The sequence below is a fragment of the Monocercomonoides exilis genome (genome assembly GCF_001643675.1).
Source record: "Monocercomonoides exilis strain PA203 chromosome Unknown scaffold47-789622, whole genome shotgun sequence".
In the NCBI taxonomy this organism is placed as follows: Eukaryota; Preaxostyla; order Oxymonadida; family Polymastigidae; genus Monocercomonoides; species Monocercomonoides exilis.
Genome location: NW_027150592.1, coordinates 81,900 through 101,649, shown reverse-complemented (window position 1 = coordinate 101,649; position 19,750 = coordinate 81,900). Strand labels below are relative to the sequence as shown.

General features: G+C 35.3%; 6 protein-coding genes across 6 annotated transcripts; 4 read left to right on the top strand and 2 right to left on the bottom strand.

Moving 5' to 3' along the window:
* Positions 1-23: 23 nt before the first annotated feature.
* MONOS_7400 (putative long flagella protein LF4) lies at positions 24-4,396 on the top strand. The gene is made up of 7 exons (XM_067877721.1): positions 24-119; positions 250-472; positions 530-754; positions 841-925; positions 1,005-1,240; positions 1,650-3,103; positions 3,396-4,396. Exons 1-6 carry the CDS (start codon positions 71-73, stop codon positions 3,094-3,096), a joined length of 2,265 nt encoding a protein of 754 aa, XP_067721356.1. The 5' UTR covers positions 24-70; the 3' UTR covers positions 3,097-3,103; positions 3,396-4,396.
* An 83-nt stretch (positions 4,397-4,479) lies between these two features.
* MONOS_7399 (SRb, signal recognition particle receptor beta subunit) lies at positions 4,480-6,071 on the top strand (the record flags this gene model as incomplete). Its single annotated transcript, XM_067877718.1, has 7 exons — positions 4,480-4,624; positions 4,684-4,769; positions 4,818-4,895; positions 4,946-5,106; positions 5,169-5,339; positions 5,406-5,648; positions 5,818-6,071. The coding sequence occupies 7 exons, from the start codon at positions 4,480-4,482 to the stop codon at positions 5,894-5,896; spliced, it is 963 nt and encodes a 320-aa protein (XP_067721355.1). The 3' UTR covers positions 5,897-6,071.
* A 797-nt stretch (positions 6,072-6,868) lies between these two features.
* MONOS_18114 (uncharacterized protein) lies at positions 6,869-8,321 on the top strand (the record flags this gene model as incomplete). The annotated part of the gene is made up of 3 exons (XM_067871101.1): positions 6,869-7,090; positions 7,144-7,430; positions 7,701-8,321. 3 exons carry the CDS (start codon positions 6,869-6,871, stop codon positions 7,912-7,914), a joined length of 723 nt encoding a protein of 240 aa, XP_067721354.1. The 3' UTR covers positions 7,915-8,321.
* A 944-nt stretch (positions 8,322-9,265) lies between these two features.
* MONOS_7398 (uncharacterized protein) lies at positions 9,266-9,548 on the bottom strand (the record flags this gene model as incomplete). Its single annotated transcript, XM_067877717.1, has 2 exons — positions 9,266-9,356; positions 9,439-9,548. The coding sequence occupies 2 exons, from the start codon at positions 9,546-9,548 to the stop codon at positions 9,266-9,268; spliced, it is 201 nt and encodes a 66-aa protein (XP_067721353.1).
* A 426-nt stretch (positions 9,549-9,974) lies between these two features.
* MONOS_7397 (putative NAD-dependent protein deacetylase sirtuin-2) lies at positions 9,975-13,453 on the top strand (the record flags this gene model as incomplete). Its single annotated transcript, XM_067877716.1, has 3 exons — positions 9,975-10,207; positions 10,259-11,994; positions 12,200-13,453. 3 exons carry the CDS (start codon positions 9,975-9,977, stop codon positions 12,295-12,297), a joined length of 2,067 nt encoding a protein of 688 aa, XP_067721352.1. The 3' UTR covers positions 12,298-13,453.
* Positions 13,454-15,167: 1,714 nt separating this feature from the next.
* On the bottom strand, positions 15,168-19,742 carry MONOS_7395fu7396 (putative AGC/AKT protein kinase; the record flags this gene model as incomplete). Its single annotated transcript, XM_067877715.1, has 7 exons — positions 19,367-19,742; positions 19,010-19,279; positions 18,349-18,747; positions 17,328-18,037; positions 16,156-16,625; positions 15,820-15,959; positions 15,168-15,635 (listed from the first exon to the last, which is right to left on the bottom strand). The coding sequence occupies exons 1-7, from the start codon at positions 19,733-19,735 to the stop codon at positions 15,168-15,170; spliced, it is 2,826 nt and encodes a 941-aa protein (XP_067721351.1). The 5' UTR covers positions 19,736-19,742.
* Positions 19,743-19,750: the final 8 nt, after the last annotated feature.

Below are 19,750 nucleotides of genomic sequence, written 5' to 3'. Positions count from 1 at the left end.
TCGAATAAATGTGAATGGGTATCAGATCATTAACGGTTGATTTTTTTCTATTGGATTTTGCACAAATCCAATGCACAAGTACAAAATATTAGCAAAGAAGGGAGAGGGAACGTTTTCAGGTTTGCATTTATTTGATTTTGCATTGTCATTCAGTTCGATTCCCTGAACACTTTTTTATATTATTTTTTCATTCATTGCAATAACAATGTTATTTTTATAAATTGTATAACTTTTTCGTGACTTCAATAGAGGTTATAAAAGCGCTGTGCACAAAAACGGGGAGGCTCGTTGCTATTAAAAGAATGAAAAGCATTTTCCGAAGTATTGATCAAGTTAACAATTTGCGCGAAATCCAAGCACTCAAACGACTTTCTAACCATCCAAATATTATAAAGTTATATGAAGTGTTGTATGATCGGAATACTGGACGTTTAGCTCTTGTCTTTGAATTAATGACGTGCAATCTTTATGAGTATGCATATTTTTCGAAATTAAAATTTATTAACGAAAACTGAAACCAATCAATCAGGGTTATTCGAGGAAGGCAACAATACTTGCCCGAATCAAAGGTAAAAATGTACATTTATCAACTTCTTCGAGCACTGGATTATCTTCACAGAAATGGAATATTTCACAGAGATATCAAACCAGAAAATGTTCTCGTTACAGAAGACCTTGTAAAATTAGCAGATTTCGGTAGTTGCAGAGGGATGTACACAAAACAACCGTTTTCAGAGTACATATCAACACGATGGTTTTTTTGATTCATATAAGTTTTAATAATTTACATAATTATAATTTCTGTTTAATGTATTTGTATTCTCCATGTTAATTTTTAAGGTATCGCGCTCCTGAATGTTTGCTGACAGATGGTTATTACAATTATAAGATGGATATTTGGGGTGTTGGATGTGTATTCTTTGAGGTATGATACAATGATTTTTCTAAAGTTATAAAAACATTAAAAATTTATAAATAATTATTCATTTATATTCTTTTTGCAGATTATGATGCTGTACCCTCTCTTCCCTGGAACAGACGAGCTGGATCAGATAACACGCATTCATGCGATTCTGGGCACGCCATCCAAGGAACTACTATCAAAGTTCAAGAAATCGGAGCATATGGACTTTAACTTCCCTTACCAGCAAGGAACGGGGCTGGAGAAGCACCTGCCTAATGCGCCTAGCGATCTTGTGGATCTTCTGAAGCATATGCTGGCATACGATCCAGATGAAAGGTGTGTGGAGGGATAATTAGGGAGGTGATTAGGAAGATATTGAAAGAATATATGAAAAAATAAGATGGGCTGCTTGAAATTAGAATGAATGAAAAAAAAAAAAAAGAAAAGAAATGAGATTGTGCTGAGTGTTGCTCGCTGCTTTCAAAGAAACAATCAATAGAAAATTACACACACGCATATATATTTAAATAAATATAAGTTCTTGTTGATTTCAAGATACTTTTTTTTCTTTTCAAAAAAATTATTTCCAAACATTCGCTTTCTCTCATTTCCATTTTCAATTATCTCTTTATGACTCCCCTTTCTTTCTTCATTTTTCCTTCTCTTTCAACTCTATCATCATCATCATCTCCTCCTCCTTCTTCTTCCACATTTTCTTCTTCTTCCACATCATCATCATCAACAGATACAATGCCAGCCAGTGTCTCCGCCATCCCTACTTCAAAGAGCTTCGAGAAGCCGACCGCCGGGCGCAGCGCATGGCCACCTCGTCTTCCACGTCAGGCACGCCTCTTCCGCCCCCCTCAACATCCTCCACACACAAATCCACATCCACCCACCGCTCTTCCTCGCATTCGCCTTCTTCTCCCTCGTCTCCTCCGACGATGATGCCGAAGGGGGGGAAGTTTGCGAAGGAGAGAGACGAGGACTTCAAGAAAGGGGCAGGGCAGGCGGCGGGGAAAGGGAGGGAGAGAGAGAAGAGAGGAGAGAGGGAGAAGGAGAAGGAGAAAGAGAAGGATAAAGATAAAGAGAAAGGGAAGACGTTGGAGGAAGAGATGGAGCAGCTGGACATTGAGAACAGATCGTCTTTGGCGTCTGTGTCTTTGAAGCTTCCACACTTGGCAGGGGGAGACGAGAAGGAGAAAGAAAGAGAGAGAGAGAAAGAGAAAGAGAAAGATGCGTTTGGACACACAACGCTGCCGTCGCTGCTGCCTCGTGTGACACCAGACAGCACGACAAGAATGAAAGATGAGAGAGAAAGAGAGAGAGAGAGAGAAAGAGAGAGGGAGAGGGAAAAGGAGAGGGAGAGAGAGAAGGAGAAGGATAAAGAAGGAGGCGGAGGAGGCGGGGGAGGAGGAAACAGAGGAAGACATGGCGCAGTTTCGTCTTCGGGAAAAGAGAGGAATCTTTCTGAATCGCCCGTGCCTTCAATCACACTGCCATCTCTTCGATTGGCAGGAGGAGGAGGAGGGAAAGGAGGGAAAGAAGGAGGAGCGAGCAAAGGAAGGAAAGAAGGGAAGGAAGGGAAGGGAGGAGGAGGAGGTGGTGGTGGAGGCGGGGGAGGAGGAGGGGGAGGAATGCAATCACCAGCGATGACGTCGAGTTCAGACAATCCACATTTGGCCTCTCTTTTGAGCTCGCCGTCTGCCTCTTCTGTGTCTGGCGCCGCGTCTTCCTCGCTTTTCGCGTCGGGGTCGTCGTCAGCGATGCCTTTGTCTGTGGCGCCTTTGTCTCTCTCTTCAGAACACGCTGTCTTGCCCATCCTCCTGTCACACCCGCATCGATCGTCGAATATTCTGTCTGGGGTTGGGATGGGTGCATCTTCTTCAACTTCTTCTTTCGCTTCTTCGTCGTCTTCTTCTTCTTCTTCAGGCAATTCGTCATTACCTCCTTCTCTTTCTTCTTCTTTCTCGTCTGCTAGTCCCTCGTCTTCATCACAGTCAACTTCTATTTTTTCGAATTCTTCAAGTCAAAATTCATCATCATCATCATCATCATCATCTTCTTCTTCTTCTTCGAATTCTTCATCAACAACTTCTTCTTCTGCGTCTTTTGGTGTAAGCAGCTTGGGAAGCTCTGGAAAGAAAGCAAGCGGAGCAGAGGCAACAAAAATTGGACTGATAAAAAGATAGATTGAAAGTATGTGTGCGTGTATATATATGTGTGTGGTTATTTGAATATGATGAAGATTTTTTTTTCTCCTAATGTTATGGGCGTTTAATTTGAGGTGCTTGACAATGTGCTTTTGTTGGTATTTGACGAAACATGAAATGTATTTCTGAATGAATTTTTAGATGTTTTCCTCTTTTATATTGGTTTATTTATTTGATTAGTTCTATCAAAGTTCTATTTAATTATTTATTTCTGTGTGTTTTGTATTATTATTATATCTCCGATTAACTTTCAATATGTCAAAATTTATTTTATTCAGGGAATCCAACTGTCAATTGAATAAGTTGTTTGTTTGCTGATGTTGAAGAACTTCAAGTTTTTCCACTCCTCTTCTTGCGAATGAATGACATGTGGATTGAGAAATCAAATAAAAATTGAACAAGCTGCACAGAAAATTTTAAGCCATTTCTACATTTTCTATACTCATTTCATACATTTTTCTTTTTCTTTTATAAAATTAGTAATTTTTTTTTTCATTTTGTTTATTGTAATTAAACTCTGATCTAACCATGTTATTATGTGCATAGCAATTGTATGCTTTGTATTACTGTAAAACTCGTTGCGTCTCTTCTGATGCTGATGATGTGTTTATATCTGCTTTCTATTCCAAACATTTTATTCCTTTCTTTGCTTATTAATATTATTATTATTATTTTATTTTTTTTCTAAATTCAAAAATTTGTAGACCGTTGGATTATATGTTCGCCCTATATTTTCCAATGTTTCACTTTGCTTGTTTTTCATTTTTTTTTTGAATATAAAATAGCTGTAGTTTCTCATTTATTTACTAAATAACCTTCAATATTGCGATTTTCTAATTGTATCACAAAATGCTGCTCAATAATCTTAGTGAAAAATAGTGAATATTAACCATATAAATGAATATGAGCCAAAATATTTTGATTATTTTTTCTTTTATTCAGCTTTCATTTTATCAATTTTTTGACAATTAATAAGCTTGCTTTTTGAGAAAGAGCATCATGGAAATTTATCCTTTTCACTGAATATTTTCACCTTTCAGTCATCATTCGCATTTCAAGTTTTTTCCAACCACTTGAACAATTCATGATGCTTGTTTTATTCTCCTTGCGTTGAGGCTTTTATTGAATATTGAATGCATTCGATACAATGAACTTTGGTTTCGATTCAAATTGAATTGATTGAAGCGTTCTGTTCTTTGGCTCAACGCAGGTTTGATGTTTTGTTGAACTCTTTTTAAAGTATGAATATGATGAAAATGAAAATTATTTTGTTGAGCACTTGACTTGCATCTTCATTTAATAATTATTGAAAAAACAAAGAGAATGACAAGAATATAAGATCAAAATGTACCATATTCAGTAATGGAGTACGTCAATCAAATAAAGCATTGGTTTCTTGCTGAAAATGTTTTAACAACTGTTAATGTGGGAGATTTTTCTCTCAACATTACTTTACAGATTGTTTCTATCGCAGCATTTTCACTAATAGTTTTACTATTTTTGAGTTGTTTGATCGTTATAAATATTACTCATTGACGCTTTAACAAAATGCTTTTGCTAAAATAGTGCTTCTTTGCTGTAAAAAAACAAAGCAGCCAACTGTTGGGATCATCGGATTATCAGATTCAGGAAAAACAGTTTTATATTTTCAAGTTTGGCAATAATTGTTGTTATTTTGATATATAATGAGTATTGTAAAGATGAAACATGGAAAATTTGTCGAAACTCAAACATCAATGGTTGAAAATGAAGGTCTTTTCCCAATAGCTATTGATACAGTCTGTTTTTTTTGAAGATTTCTGTTCAAAAAAAGTGATTGTTTCTTTAGGACAAACGAACGAAGAAGAATATTATTCATTTTATTGATTTTCCTGGAGCTTCTAGGCTTCGTGGTAGATTTTATCACAATACTCACTTTGACGAGCTTACAGCTCTTGTTTTTGTTGTTGATATTTCAACATTCCGTTCACAATTACATGACATCGCAATGTTTGATATTTATTTTTTTATGATTTATGATATATGTTGATATGCGCTTATTTTCAATGTAGATTTATTGTGGATCTTCTTGTTAATGTTCAACTATCAGAAAACAAAATTCCTTTGTTAATAGCATTTAACAAAATTGATCTACTAAAATCAACAAAGAATAACGAAAATGAAGAAGATGAGGAGGAGGATAACGAGCTTAATGAGTACATTAATGCTTTGGAAGAAGAAATGTTTGCCATTATTTGAATATTTTTAAAAGTTCAACACATCTTCTTCTCCTTTTTTTTTTCTGTTAGCTTTGCCATTCGAAAGAGCCGTGCAAGCGTAACAGGACACATCAAAACACACTCCGCAATCCCTTCCTCATCCCGCGGCTCTCTCCTTTCTCGCATCTTCTGCTGTTGCAGCGGGCGCTCCCATCTTGGCGGCAAAAAGCGCTCCTCTTCAAGTTCAGGCAGTGGCGACTCTGATGAAGGTAACGAGGATTTAGAAGCACTTGGCGATTTGGAGGAGCCATTTCGCTTTGACGAACTGAACAGGTTTGATTTTTTTTGGAGCATTTGCTTTATTATTATTGTATTGTTATAATATCTGTGCTTTATTTGCAATTATAAATGGTAATTTTTGAATGAAATCAAAATTGAAATGTACTGCTGTATATTTGAACTGACATCCTTTTTCTCCTTCTGGCCCTTCCACAATTAACAGAACCGTGAGATTTTGCAGATGTTCAGCAAAAGAAGCGCAATGCGGTGATCTTATAAAGCAAATTCAGAAAATAAAATGATTTATTTTGCGGTTGAGTGTTATACAATTGGAAAAATGTTCATGAATGTTATTTTTTTAAAAAGGCTTTATCTGACAAGCGAGTGTTGTTCACTTCCTTTTTCTTTTCTTTTTTAAGCTTATGCAGCTTTGCTTGTAAGTCACATGAAATACTATTTTATCAAAATTGGCAACGATTTATTTAAAGAAAATTTATAATTTTCTTTATCTCATTCTTTCATGCAAAATTTATTTTCAAAAGAGATTGTTTTAATCTCCATTTGCATATAGTGAAAAACAAATAATTATTGATGAAAGCGTCAATATGTCTAACTTGTTGATGGACAATAACTTTTCATATTTGCTTTTTCTTCAATCATTTACATCCAAGAAAAAGGAACACGTTTTTCTTAACAAATCATAAATAAACAATCGTTTTCCATAATTTCAATATTTTCTCACGTTCTTTAAGAGGTCACATATTCAGAATCCATTCAGTTATTTCAATCATTGACTTTTCATAACCACAATTCGCATTTATTGAAAGCATAAACCATTATTATTATATTCTCTTATAGAGAAAATATCAAAAAAACATGGATGATTTGAATAGTTTCGAATCTTTTGATGAATTTCTGACCACACTTTCGACTCTTGAATTTAGAGGTATTCATTTGAAAAAATTCGATGATAGATTGTTTTTTAAAGAATTCTTTTGAAAGAAAAATTTTCTGAACTTGAATGTTGTGCCAAGGAGAAACAGATACAAAATATTGATGAAATGAACAAAATCATGAAAAATATGAGATGGAATGAATTAGAATCCGTTTTATCAACCGAATTACTCAACAAAATCGACAATATGATTGAAGAAAAGACATTATCACAAGAAAACGCTATCCTTTTGACGAAGAAAATGGGATATCATAATGCATTGAATGAAACATCTTGTTTGTTCTTGAACAATTCTTTATTGATGAAAAAGTTTGTGAAGATGGTTTTTGAAGAAGAGAAGAAAAAAGAAGGAAAGAATGTTGAACTTCTTATCGATCTTTGCAAATGTTGTCTGTTGCTTTGTGAATGTTTACCAAACGAATTATATCATATTTGCGTGCCTAATCTTTTGAAGCTTGCATTAGAAAAAGAGGAAAACAAGGAAAGACAAAAAGAAGTTGAATTGGCGTTGCTAGCTTTGAGTACAATTGACGAGTTCATAGTTTGAATATTATCAATTCCTAGTAAATATTGAATTTGTTTATTTCTGGAAAGATAATTCAAAAAAAACTATATATTTTTGAGATCACAGAAATAATCCATCATTACCAGCAACAGCATAGTCTCACGCATCTTGCTTATCTATCAGCATGGAGATTCTTGATGAATCGAATGCAGAATGAAAAAAGTGTGGAGTGCATGATGACGAATGAGCTGCATTTTTTTAGAGAAGCAACAAGTGAGTTGGAAGAGCTGTCGAGATATGTTGCCTGGGAGAAGAAAGAGATGGGAGCTGAAGATATCACGCATATCATCATCAAGTGGTGTGAAATGCTCTGTGAGTTTTTCCCTGAATGCAAATTTAAAGTAGAATACGACGAGTTCATTCAGTGCCTCGTAAGATTATTCAGAATGGCAAGAGAAAACAATGATTATGTTTCTGATAGTTGCATCGAAACGTTGATGTTAATGTGTAAATGGAAAGCAGTAAATGCTAATGATTTGAAGAAGTGCGGGTTCATTGACCTAATTTTGGAGGAAATTGAACATGCAACTTTGAAAGATGAATTGATAAGGAGCTGTTTGAATTTTTTAATAAATTTATCTAAAAGATTGAACGGAAAGGTGCTTGAAATTTTTGATGAAGAAAGTGAAGAAGAAAGCATGGAGGATAATGAAGAAAATGAAGAGGACAATGGAAAAGAAATCGAAAAAGAGAAAACCGAAGCTGAGATGAAAATAACAAAAAGGGAGATATTTTCAAAGTTTGAGGAAAAAGGATATGAAGACGTCATGATGAGCTTCCAACAAATATTAGGTAGTTAAGAGCGATACTATAGACGTCGATTATTCTTATGTTTCGCAAATTATTTTCTGTATCTGTGATTTTATAAGTGTTACAGAATTAATTGGGTAAGTGATAAAAAAAAAGCCTTTTCTAATTCTTCATAATTTTTGATGTTTTTGCTCAGACTTTAAGTTGGTGTATTTCTTTATAACAGTAAAGTCAAATGAAACTCTTGATTTTTTATCACATTTTTGTATTTATCTTTGTGATACTTGGCTTTTATACATATTTTATTTACGTTTTTTGTAATATTCCGAGAAATGACAAAACACTTCTGCAAATGAAAATCTTCATTTTCCTTTGGACATTTCGATAAGAATCTTGCATTTCAATTCTGAATAATATTTATCATTCACCAAACATGGCTAATGACTAAGTTTTTTCATTTCTGAAGTTTCATTTTTCTCCCTCTACTCTATCTCTCTTTTTTTCAATATGAAAATAATATTCCCATTCATCTGTGAAGTTGTAATCTTTTTGCGTAAAACGAACAAGAAAATTAAAATATTCAGTTGCTTATTTTTTTAAAGATATGTTTTATTCATAGTCAATTCTCTATTCCTGTAGTTTTTTGAAATAAAAACAGAAAAGAAAAATGAACAAAAAGTTCTCTCTTTTAATACATACCACAAAATAATTTTATACCAAATGAAAACTGTACATACTGTCTTAACAATAAATATATATATATAAAATTACTTCATGTACACTTCTGTTCAGAACGTAATATGAAGCTAAATTTACAAAAATTTGATCAAAACTCCGATCAAAAAAAAGACCAACAAAAAATAAAAGGAAACAAAACAAAAATAAAAAGCGTAATTTACACAGAAATAATTAAAAAGTAATAAGAATTACTCATATAAATGCAACAACTCCGTGCATTTTCTTAAACAAAATTTAACTGAAAATTTATAAAAGTTTACAATATTTATGAAAAAAAAAATCATATAATTTTAAAATTCAAAATTGTATACAAGAGATCAGTTGCCTTGTGTTCATCAATTGAACAAGTGTAATGAATCCTACAAAAATAAGCTATTTCAGATTCATTCACAACAGAGAGAGGTACTCCAACAGCATCAGCCCACCACTTATTATTCAGTGGATGATCTCGATTAAATTTTACAGAGAGAAGAAGACTAATCATCAACAATGTTCCCAGTAAGTCAAGTTTTATAAAGCAGTCGTTTTCTCCTTCATTTTCATTCGTTTGACTATCCATAAGATCTTGAAAAAGTGACACTGCGTGTATAATCTCAGCAACAGTCATTCGCGCATACTGTTGTGTAAATGTGAAAAAGTCAAGAATTTGCTCAGAAAACACGCTTATGGTTTCTGGTGCGATGAGTTGTTCTGCTGGTTCCATTCGTTCATCTGATGAAATGACTTTGGTGCAACTCTCAACGGAATACAACGTCTGAAGAAATATATTTGCAATAAAAAACGAGGATTTTTCAAGAAATTGTTGTGAAGGCAATTGCGGATTGCTGATAAAATACATGCAAGGTACCAAAGCTGATTTCTCGATGATTTCTCGTTTGAGTTCAATTTTAATTCTTTCCATTTCTCCAAAGGAATTTAGTGAAATATCGTTAACAATCGTTCCCATATGTTAGATGCAATATACCGCACCACAACAAATCTCCTCAAACAATTATCAAGTTTGATCTGAAAAATCATTCGATTTTTTTTCCGACAGAATAAACATCAAAAAACTTTTGATATAAATGATAATCGTTTCAACATTGTGTACTTGATCAAACGCAAATCAAAGTTTATTATTTTTATGTGATTTTGATATTTTTTTTTTGTATGATTTGAAAATTTATTTTTCCATAACAAATTACTCACATTTTTGTTTTACTTGTCTTTTGACGAGTATATGCACTTAAAAAATTTATTTGAAATTCTAGATCCAAACAACGCTTTTGGAGCTACAATTTGGTGCTGTTTTTCAATCTGCATTATCCTTTCAGTCGTTTTTTCAAAGCGATTTAGACTTCGAACTTTTCCTTCTGTTAATGAGCTCCATCGCATGTTTTTACCATATTCAAAATTTCCCATAAAAAAGGTAACATTAGAAGAAGTTGCAGATGGACTCGAATCAGAGAAATATCACAATATTGTTGTTTTGATGGGAGCAGGTGTTTCGTCTTCAATCCTTCCTGACTTTCGCTCTCCTGGAACCGGATTGTTTTATCAACTTGCACAAGATAACAATCCACTATTTACAAAACTCCCAAATCCATATGCAATATTTGACGTTAAGTTTGAAAATCATTTGAAAAAATAAATTCAACAATTATTTCTTTTTCTTAGTTATTTTTCTGAAGACCCAAAACCATTTTATGCGTGCCTTCGCAAATTTTTTGATTTATCTTCGCTTAAGCCAACATTTACACATCAAATGTTGAAACTTTTTAATGATAAAGGAATTTTGAGGAGGATATATACTCAAAATGTTGATGGACTCGAAAGCAAAGCAGGCATTCCAGAAGAAAAGATAGTTGAAGTGCATGGATCTTTTAAGACTGCACACTGCATCAATCCAAAGTGCTGCTTTGTTGAAAAAAATGGAGAAAAAATTCTTGACCAGATTATGAAAGAGAATGACAATGACGAAGGCCCACGGTGTCCGCTGTGCAAAACGCAGATGAAGCCCGACCTAGTCTTTTTCGGAGAGCCGATTCCGCAGCGGTGCCAGCAGCTGTGTGCGAAGGATTTGGAAGAATGCGATCTGCTGTTTGTGATGGGGACATCGCTGAAGGTGTATCCGTTCAACACGTTTCCGTCGCTTGTGCCGAGCACCACTCCGAGGGTGATCATTTCGACAGATGCGCAGCCGATGGAGGTGATTGACGAGATGAACAGGGATGTGCAAGACATCCCGACGTTGTTTGAGATGGCGGCAGAGGACGAGGAAGGGGAGATGCATATGGAGCTGCTAAGCTTGAATGAGATGGAGGAAAATGCAGGCGACGATTTGAAAGCTGAAAGAGGGGACGAAAATAGAGAGGAAGGAAAAAGTGAAATAGACGGAGATATTCAGAAAGAAAATGAGGATGCATTGAATAAAGGCAAAGATGGAAGTGGAAAAGGAAGCCGTGATTATTCCAATGACAATTCCAAAGCATCTTCAAAAAGCTATTCAAAGAAAGATAAACTGTCCATCCACACGAGCACATTTCACTCTGAACAGCAAAAACATTCTGATTCCACAGAACATCTTCATTCCAGCACGTCACACACATCTCCCAGACTGAGCGAACTGCGTCTGCTTCAGAAGCAGCTGCGGCGGCGGAGCGAGGCTGCGAAGCGGAAGATGCGGATGAAGTGGCGCATTGCAGTTGCCGGGAGCGACATCGGCGCAGGAAGGGACGTGATGGATGCGCTGAGGGAGCATCTGTTCGGCCCAGACGCGAGCAGCGAGAACTGGACGGTGTTTCCATTTGACTTCCGCCTGCTCTTTGCGCTGCTGAAGAAAGGAATGGAGATCCCTCGTGCGCTGTCGCCCTTTGCGAAGGGGAAGAGCTCGTCGCCTGTCTCAAATTCAAGTTCAAGTTCTGGTTTTGACCCAGCATCTGCGTCTCAGTTTCCGGCGCTGGCGTATTTCGGAGATTATTCACCTTCTCCGTCACCCTCTCCGCCTTCTTCACAGTCGCAGTCACCTTCTTCTTCTACTTGTTCTTCTTCTTCTTCTTCTTCTTCTTCTTCTTCTTGCAATTCAGTTTCTATATCTCCCAGTGCAACAAATGAGAAGAGTCCTTCATTTTTGTCATTTGGCTCGATAAACACGCAAAAACAGCAGGAGACTGTGCCTGTGACTGAGCAATCAGCACAAATGAATGTTTCTTCTTCTTCTTCCTCCTCCTCCTCTTCTTCTTCTGTCTCTTCTTCTCCTCATTCCTCATCTTCATCAGACATTCAGCTAAATTCTTCCAATTCGTCTTCTTCACAGCATAACATTTCTTCCCCTTCTTCTTCTTCTCTGTCTTCTGCTTCACAGAATAGCTCTTCTGGACATTCACAAAAGCAGACAAAGCACTTTCGAAGCAGTTTGTTTATTATTTCTTCTATTTTATTTATTTGACTGCTTATTAAAATGAATAATTGTCGAATGAAATTGGCTTTTCGTTCGTTCATTCGTTTTTTAAATTGCATTTCTTTCTTTTTTTCTGTCTCTTTTTATTTCCTTGACTTTTTTTTTTCTTTATAATAATTATCTCTTTTTATTTCCCATTGATTCCGTTGAATGTTCAGGCGAACGAGATCTGTTTCTCATGATGGAGTGTGACAAGGCAATGATGTGTTTGATGAGTCTGATTGGATGGACACTGCCACAGTTCTCAAACATCTGAACTTAAAAAAAAAATAACTACATTTTTCATTTTTTTTCCAAAAAAAAGCTAAGTTTTAATGAATTCATTATTGTCATTTGCTTCTAAATCTCCATTTTCAATGAATTTTCATAATCTTTTCTTCTTATTCTTCCTCCTCCTCTTTCTCTTCCACTTTCTCTTCCTCTTCTTCATTTGTGAAGGTAAAGCTTTACCTTTTGTTCCTTGTTCAATTTTTTTTATGTAAGTATTATTTTGTCTCATCTTTTTGAATATTTCATTTGGATTATTTTGAATACTTTTTTAAAAGTTTTGTTGATGTTTCTTTCTTTTTTCTTTTCTTTTCTTTTCTTTTCTTTCTTTTTTCTTTTTCTTTAATCTTTCTTTTTATTTGAGACATATTTTCAAATTTTCTAAAATTATTGCATTTTTTTCTCTGAAATCTTTCTTGTTGGTGAATCTCGTTAATGTTGAAATGTTTAATCTCGATAAATCGTCTAATGCTCATGTTAGTTTGATCTCGAGCTTTCCTTTTCTCTTCTCTTCTCTTCTCTTCTCTTCTCTTCTCTTCTCTTCTCTTCTCTTCTCTTCTCTTCTCTTCTCTTCTCTTCTCTTCTCTTCTCTTCTCTTCTCTTCTCTTCTCTTCTCTTCTCTTCTCTTCTCTTCTCTTCTCTTCTCTTCTCTTCTCTTCTCTTCTCTTCTCTATTCTCCAATGGATACTCCACCATTCCCTATGTTTTCTGTTTACTTGTTCACTATTTGATACTGTGATATGCTTGAAGACCTTATGTTTTCTGATGTTTTTATCTTTTTTGTATTCTTTTTATCGACCGAGAATGGAATGAGTGGAGCTTCACTTTCATTCAAATTGTTCTGTTTATTTTGTTACAATTTCTCTTTTTTAAAGAAAAGTCTTGAAATATCTGCGGTTTTATGTTGTTAGACAGTTGTTTTGTTGAAGCAAATTCTTTTTGAACTTTGTGGAACATTTAAGTTTTTTTTTTTTTTTTTTTTGGTATTTTCCTTACTTTTTTTCCTCATATTTCGAATTCTGTGTCACATTTATTATAATTTTGTATTGTTTTTCTTTTTCTTTTTCAATTCATTTTCTGATTTTCAGTTGAGAAGCTTTCAGTCATTTCAATTTTGATTGCAATAATCCAATTTTGTTATCAAATTAGCATTTTTTATAACTTTCAGATTTCTTGAAGCATCTTAGTTCACTGGATATGTCAAAGCAAAGAATAATAATGTTTTATTTTGTTTTTAAAGATATCATCCACCCACCTCTCTGTTTATCATTGTCAACTGATGAAACTCAATTTATTTATTTTTTCTTTAACAAAATGTAATAAAACCTTCATGTTGAGAGCAATCAAATCGCATCTCGAACTTGACAAAATGAGATGTCCAATAAAAACAGAACAGAAAAAGCAAACAGAAAAATAACATTGTGAAGGACAAAGATTATTCCAACAAAACAGTGACGGATCAGCTAAGCAAGAAAGAGACGTATAACAGGAATCATTACAGTGGAATTGAATGGAAGAAGACAAAACTAACAATAAAGAAAGAAAAAAATCAATCAATCAATCAAAAATAATATATAAAAAGAACAAAACGAAAGAATAATCGCAAGAAAAGAGAAGAATGAAATCAACAATTTGATGAAGAAAGAAACAGAATCACAGAAAAAAAAAAAAACATGCTTAGAAGAGCCTGATGAAGCATGTGTGTTCATCAGACAGATTATAATATTTTCACATTGAAACAAGAACAGAAAAGAACAGAAAAATAAATAAAATAAAAATAAAAATAAAAATAAAATAAATAAAATAAATAAATAATAGAAAACATAACAAAAAATGCTTTCACTTTCATTTTGCGACGATGGTTTGAAAGAAAGTCAAGCAAAGAGAAACTGAAGAAGCAGCGAGCGATATGAAAATCGTCACACAAGAAACAAGGCTTGCATTTTCTATCTTCGCAGACTTCATCCTCTTTTTAAAATGGAAGGAAGCAAACAGACAAAACAAACATAAACAAACATAAACCAAAAATGATAAAGTCATAAGATCAAAACATTCAACAAAAAAGAATATGAAACAGACATCTTTTATTTGGTTTCTCTTCCATTCTTGGTTCAATGAATCTCACTCGAAAAAAATTAAAAATCAAAATAAAAAAATAAAAACGCAAATAACACAAAACGAATCACACAACTCGAAGCACATTTCCTTTTTTTTTTCCTTGTTTGATAACTTTTTCTTCACCTTTTTTTTGTTTTCTGTCAAAAAAATAAAAAAACCTTTGGCGATGCTATCAAACATGATCATTTCGAAAGTCCCGTTGCGAAATTTCATCGCAAAATAGATTGAACATAAAAAAAAAAGGATGATTTTATTGGATGGGGCAGAAGAACAAAGGAGAACGCAAACATAACACAGTTGACCTTTGCAGAAAGGGAAAATATACATTTGAAGAAGAAGAAGTAGAAGTAGAAGAAGAAGAAGAAGAAGAAGAAGAAGAAGAAGAAGAAGAAGAAGAAGAAGAAGAAGAAGAAGAAGAAGAAGAAGAAGAAGAAGAAGAAGAAGATAATGATTACAATAATGAAGGAGTAAGCTAGACTATTGAAGAAAGAAGAAGAAGAAGAAGAAGAAGAAGAAGAATGCATCAAAGAAGACAAAGCATAGAAGAATGACAAACCATAAAATCTCTTCATGTTTGATCATCAAATGCTCCAATAGATGCATTTATAAGCCATCAATGCAAAAAAATTGCTCAGATAGAATATTACGCAAACAATATGGTTTTCTTCTTCTTTTATCATAACAGAATATTTTGTAATTAAACAATTAGATTTTCTCAGAGTATTAGAAGAAAACACCATATTACCCAGTCTTTTTCGTCTTCCCCTCCTTTTTCTTCCTCTCCCATTCGATTCTCTCCCTCTCCCTCTCCTTCCTCCTCTGCTCCTTCATCTCCTTGATCTCCTTCTCCCACTCCTCCTGCACCATCTCCTCGTTGTAGTCAAACCCTTCGAATTCTCTCTCCACCTCTTCTGCCTCTGCATCCGACGCAAACTCCGGCCCAGGCGAGTCAATTGGAGGCTCCGACAAGAAAGCCGTGTCAATGTTTGACATGTCCATCACGCCCAGCTTCAGATTCGGCTTAAACGGCGGAGCAATCATCAGCTTCCGCAGCTTGTCCCAGTCGATCCCTGCAAACACCGGGTGTGACAGCACTTCCATTCCCCTCGTGGGGCCTGAGCCGAGGCGGGTGATGGGGTTGCGCGAGAGCAGAGAGGAGATGAAGCTCTGGACGACGGAAGGGATGGAGGAGGGGAAGGTGAGGGCAGACTGTGAAGATGGGAAAGGAAGGGCGGTAAATGAGAAGAATATGAAAGGGAATATACGAAAGAAATGGTTGATAAAAATGAATTTTGAAATTAAAACAAAAATAATTGAAAGAAAAGGAAAGAAAAATGTCCATTTAATGTCTATCAAAACAAAAACATAAACATCATTGCAATCACAATCACACATTCAGAGTGTTCCAGTACAGCTGGTTCCTGTTTGATGAATAAAAAGGTGGATGGCCAACGAGCATCTCGTAGAAGAGAACGCCCAACGCCCACCAATCAACTGCTGTGCCATATGGCTGCCCTTGAATCACTTCAGGTGCTGTTTGTATTGAATAAAATAAAAATTATTAATAAATAAATAAATAAAATGAGAATGAATTTATAAAAAGGATTTGTCAGATAAACACAGTTGATAAGTGAAAACATACAAAAATAAATAAGCAAACAAATGTTCGAAAAAAACAATATTTGAAATAAATCATAAAATCACAATTATTTTATTCATTTATCCAAACCTAAATATTCTGGCGTGCCACAAAAAGTAGACGTGAGTGTCGGAATTAGATCTGTGTCTGTGCAGTTCTCCTTCTCTTCAATCTTCATCATCCCTTTCATCATTCCAGGCCCCGTCAGCGTCTGAATCTTCCTTCCTTTCTCTTTCTCCTTTTCTCTTTCTCTCTCTCTTTCTCCTCCTTTTCCTCCACTTTGTGTAGATGCACCAGAATTCTCCTTATCTTTCTCTTTTTCTTTCTCTTTCTCCTTCTCTTTCTCCTTCTTCTTCTCCCTCGCTGTCTCACCCCCCACTCCAGATATCCCCATCTTCGCCAAGCCAAAGTCTGTCAGCATAACATGCCCATTCTCCTGCACTAAAATGTTCTCTGGTTTCAAATCGCGATAGACAATCTTCTGAGAGTGGAGGTGGTGGAGTGTGAGGGCAAGCTCAGCCACGTAGAAGAGAGAGAGCGAGAGAGGGAAGGTGCCAGCTCTGATAGGAAGGGAATAAAGAAGAAGAAAGAAGAAAGAAGAAAAGAAGAAAAGAAGAAAAGAAGAAAAGAAGAAAAGAAGAAAAGAAGAAAAGAAGAAAAGAAGAAAAGAAGAAAAGAAGAAAAGAAGAAAAGAAGAAAAGAAGAAAAGAAGAAAAGAAGAAAAGAAGAAAAGAAGAAAAGAAGAAAAGAAGAAAAGAAGAAAAGAAGAAAAGAAGAAAAGAAGAAAAGAAGAAAAGAAGAAAAGAAGAAAAGAAGAAAAGAAGAAAAGAAGAAAAGAAGAAAAGAAGAAAAGAAGAAAAGAAGAAAAGAAGAAAAGAAGAAAAGAAGAAAAGAAGAAAAGAAGAAAAGAAGAAAAGAAGAAAAGAAGAAAAGAAGAAAAGAAGAAAAGAAGAAAAGAAGAAAAGAAGAAAAGAAGAAAAGAAGAAAAGAAGAAAAGAAGAAAAGAAGAAAAGAAGAAAAGAGATGAGATAAATGTGTTTGGGAGATAAAAAGAACATGATATAATTGAAAATTAATAAATTGGAATAAAGACATGTGCAAAAAATTCAATCGAACATAAAAAAATAAACATTCCTTCAGCTGAATGAAAGCAAATTTAGATAAATAGATTGAGAACGAGAGAGAAGAGAAAGAGAAAGAGCAAGAAAGAAAGGGAGAGGGAAGAAAAAGAAATATAAAGAGTCGCACACAAATACACAAACCGTCTGAGGTGGAAGAAGAGTTCACCGCCGTTTGCCCAGTCCATAACGACATAAAGCTTTCGGCGTGTTTGAAAAGCGAAGTGAAGTTTTGGGATGAACGGGATGGAAGTGAAGTTTGTGTTCAGGTGGAACGCTGAAGTGGAGGTGCGTTTGAGAGAAGAAGAAGAAGAGGAAGAAGAAGAAGAAGAGGACGAGGAGGAGGAGGAAGATGCAGAAGAAGTGGAAGACGACGAAGCAGCAGATGAAGTGGATATGCTCCGTTGTACTCCAGCTGTTCCAGAGGCAGCATTTGCATTGGATTCTGTTTCTTCCTCGTTTTTGCCTTCCTCTTTGCGTTTGCTGGCTTTCCCTTCTTTGTCTTCATCAGCTCCGCTGCTGTTGCAATGTCCCTCTTCATTTTGAGCTGAATTTCCGTCTTTATCCTTTTTCTGCTCCTTTTCTTGCTCATTCTCTTTCCCATTCTCTTCTTCCTCCTCTTCCTCTTCCTCCTCATCTCCCTCTCCCTCTCCTTCCCCTGCCTCCTTCTTCCACTCGTCTTCATTGCAATCATCAGCCAATTCTTCGTCTCTGATGGCAGGCGATGAAAACAGCGCAAGGATCGTTCTTTCTGTCAGTGTGTGTTTTTCTTGCTTCCTCTCCTTCATCTTCTTCTTCTGCAGCGTCTTCATCGCAAATATCTGCCCGGTGTGCTTGTAGCGCACTTGGAACACCTAAAAATTGAATGGAGTCAAAAATGATATATGCAAAAATTGAATCATGTGTATTTATTTGGGAAAAGATTTCAATTGATTTTGAAAAAATAACAATTAGACGAATAAAAGGTATCAAAAAGATGATCATTTTAACATGAAATTGTCTTTCCTTTTCTTTTTTCTTTTCAAATAACATCTCAGAAAATCTTTCAAAAAACATGAGATATTGCTTCTCCCCTATATATATTTAAAGCTCATTCAAAATGCCTTTCTTTCTTTTTTCTTTCTCTCTTTCTCTTTCTCTCTTTCTCATCTCAATCTCTGCACACTTTCCCAAAAGACCCCATTCCGACAACAGCAAGCAGATCGAAGTGTGACAGGGTGACTGTATTGGCAGAGGGAGTGATGGAAAAGCCCAGCGGAACATCTGGCCGAGGGGGAGGAAGAGACGGCGGGACAGGTGCAGACACTTGAAGAGAGGAAGAAGAAGCAGAAGCAGAAGAAGAAGAAGAAGCAGAAGAGGAAGGAGAAGACAAAGATGAGGTCATTTGCCCTGGGGCAGATGCTAAAGCAGAGAGGGGTGCATTTGCTCCTTGGCTCGCTGAGCCATCGGCTTGTGCTGCTTCGTGTGGAGGAATCAGCATGTAGGAGGACATCACCGATTGAGGCAGAGTGCCTCCGGTTTTGCCGCTTCCGGGCGCTTTGCCGCCAAATGGAGATGGCCTCGTCTGAAGGAAAGGCAATTGAATAACAAAATAAAAAATAAAATAAAATAAAACAACAAAGTGAAAAAAAATGTTGTGTGAAAATAAAAAAAAAAATGTGAGAGTAATTGATTGTGAAATAAAAGCATAATCATAACAAATAAATCAAGATTGCAAATTTGCAATCACGATGCAATTCTCCTCTCATAAAATTGTAAAAAGAATCGAGATGTTTTTGTCAAAATCATAAAATAAAAAATTACATCATTTTTAAAAGCTATCATACAGATGGGACAGTAGGAACCGGACCAGTTCCTGTGCTAAGGCCAAATTGATGCATTTGATTTAACGACAAAGATATTGGAGGGGGAGGAATAACTCCTGCAGACTTCGCTGAACTAGAAGGAGGTGATGTGATATGCGAGTGAGGTGAAATAGAAAGAGATCCTGAAGATTGGTTTCCAAAGCTTGATTCAGACGATATTTGCTCCTCTGCATCGTCAAAAGCATTATATTCGAATGCATTTTCATCATCATCATCGTAGGACTGTCCAGGCTGAAGCGCGAAAATCAAAATTTTTATAAAAATGTTAATTTGTTTTGTAATAGTTGAAAAATAAACAAAAAGAATGAAGCCACAAACTGCTTTTTCTGAGACCATTTTTGATATTTCTTCATTACCTATATCAAATTTGTTTATTGTTTCAAAAATCTTTTCGAGTTGATCTGCATCTTGCGAATCAAAATGAATCCGTTGTATAGTTGTAAGCGTAAAAGAATTCTTTCCTGGTGCATCACGATGGAATCCTAAAATTTCATCTTTTCCAATAAACCACTTGACATTCGAACCATCCATATTTCTCACTCCATCAGCTGCGAAACATAAATTCCTTTTTTGCCTTTTCCCGTATCTATTTGTCTTGACAACATCAAATGTTGCACAAGGCTGATCCCCAATTGGTTTCTTTGGATGCTTTCCTCGTGAAAAAATGTTAAAAAATGAGGAACTCATTTGATCTAAGCCATT

Coding starts and splice junctions, on each gene's coding strand:
- MONOS_7400 (XM_067877721.1), top strand. CDS start 71: ATGCACAAGTACAAAATATTAGCAAAGAAGGGAGAGGGAACGTTTTCA. Junction 473..529: donor ATGACGTGCAATCTTTATGA/GTATGCATATTT, acceptor CCAATCAATCAG/GGTTATTCGAGGAAGGCAAC. Junction 1,241..1,649: donor GCATACGATCCAGATGAAAG/GTGTGTGGAGGG, acceptor CATCATCAACAG/ATACAATGCCAGCCAGTGTC.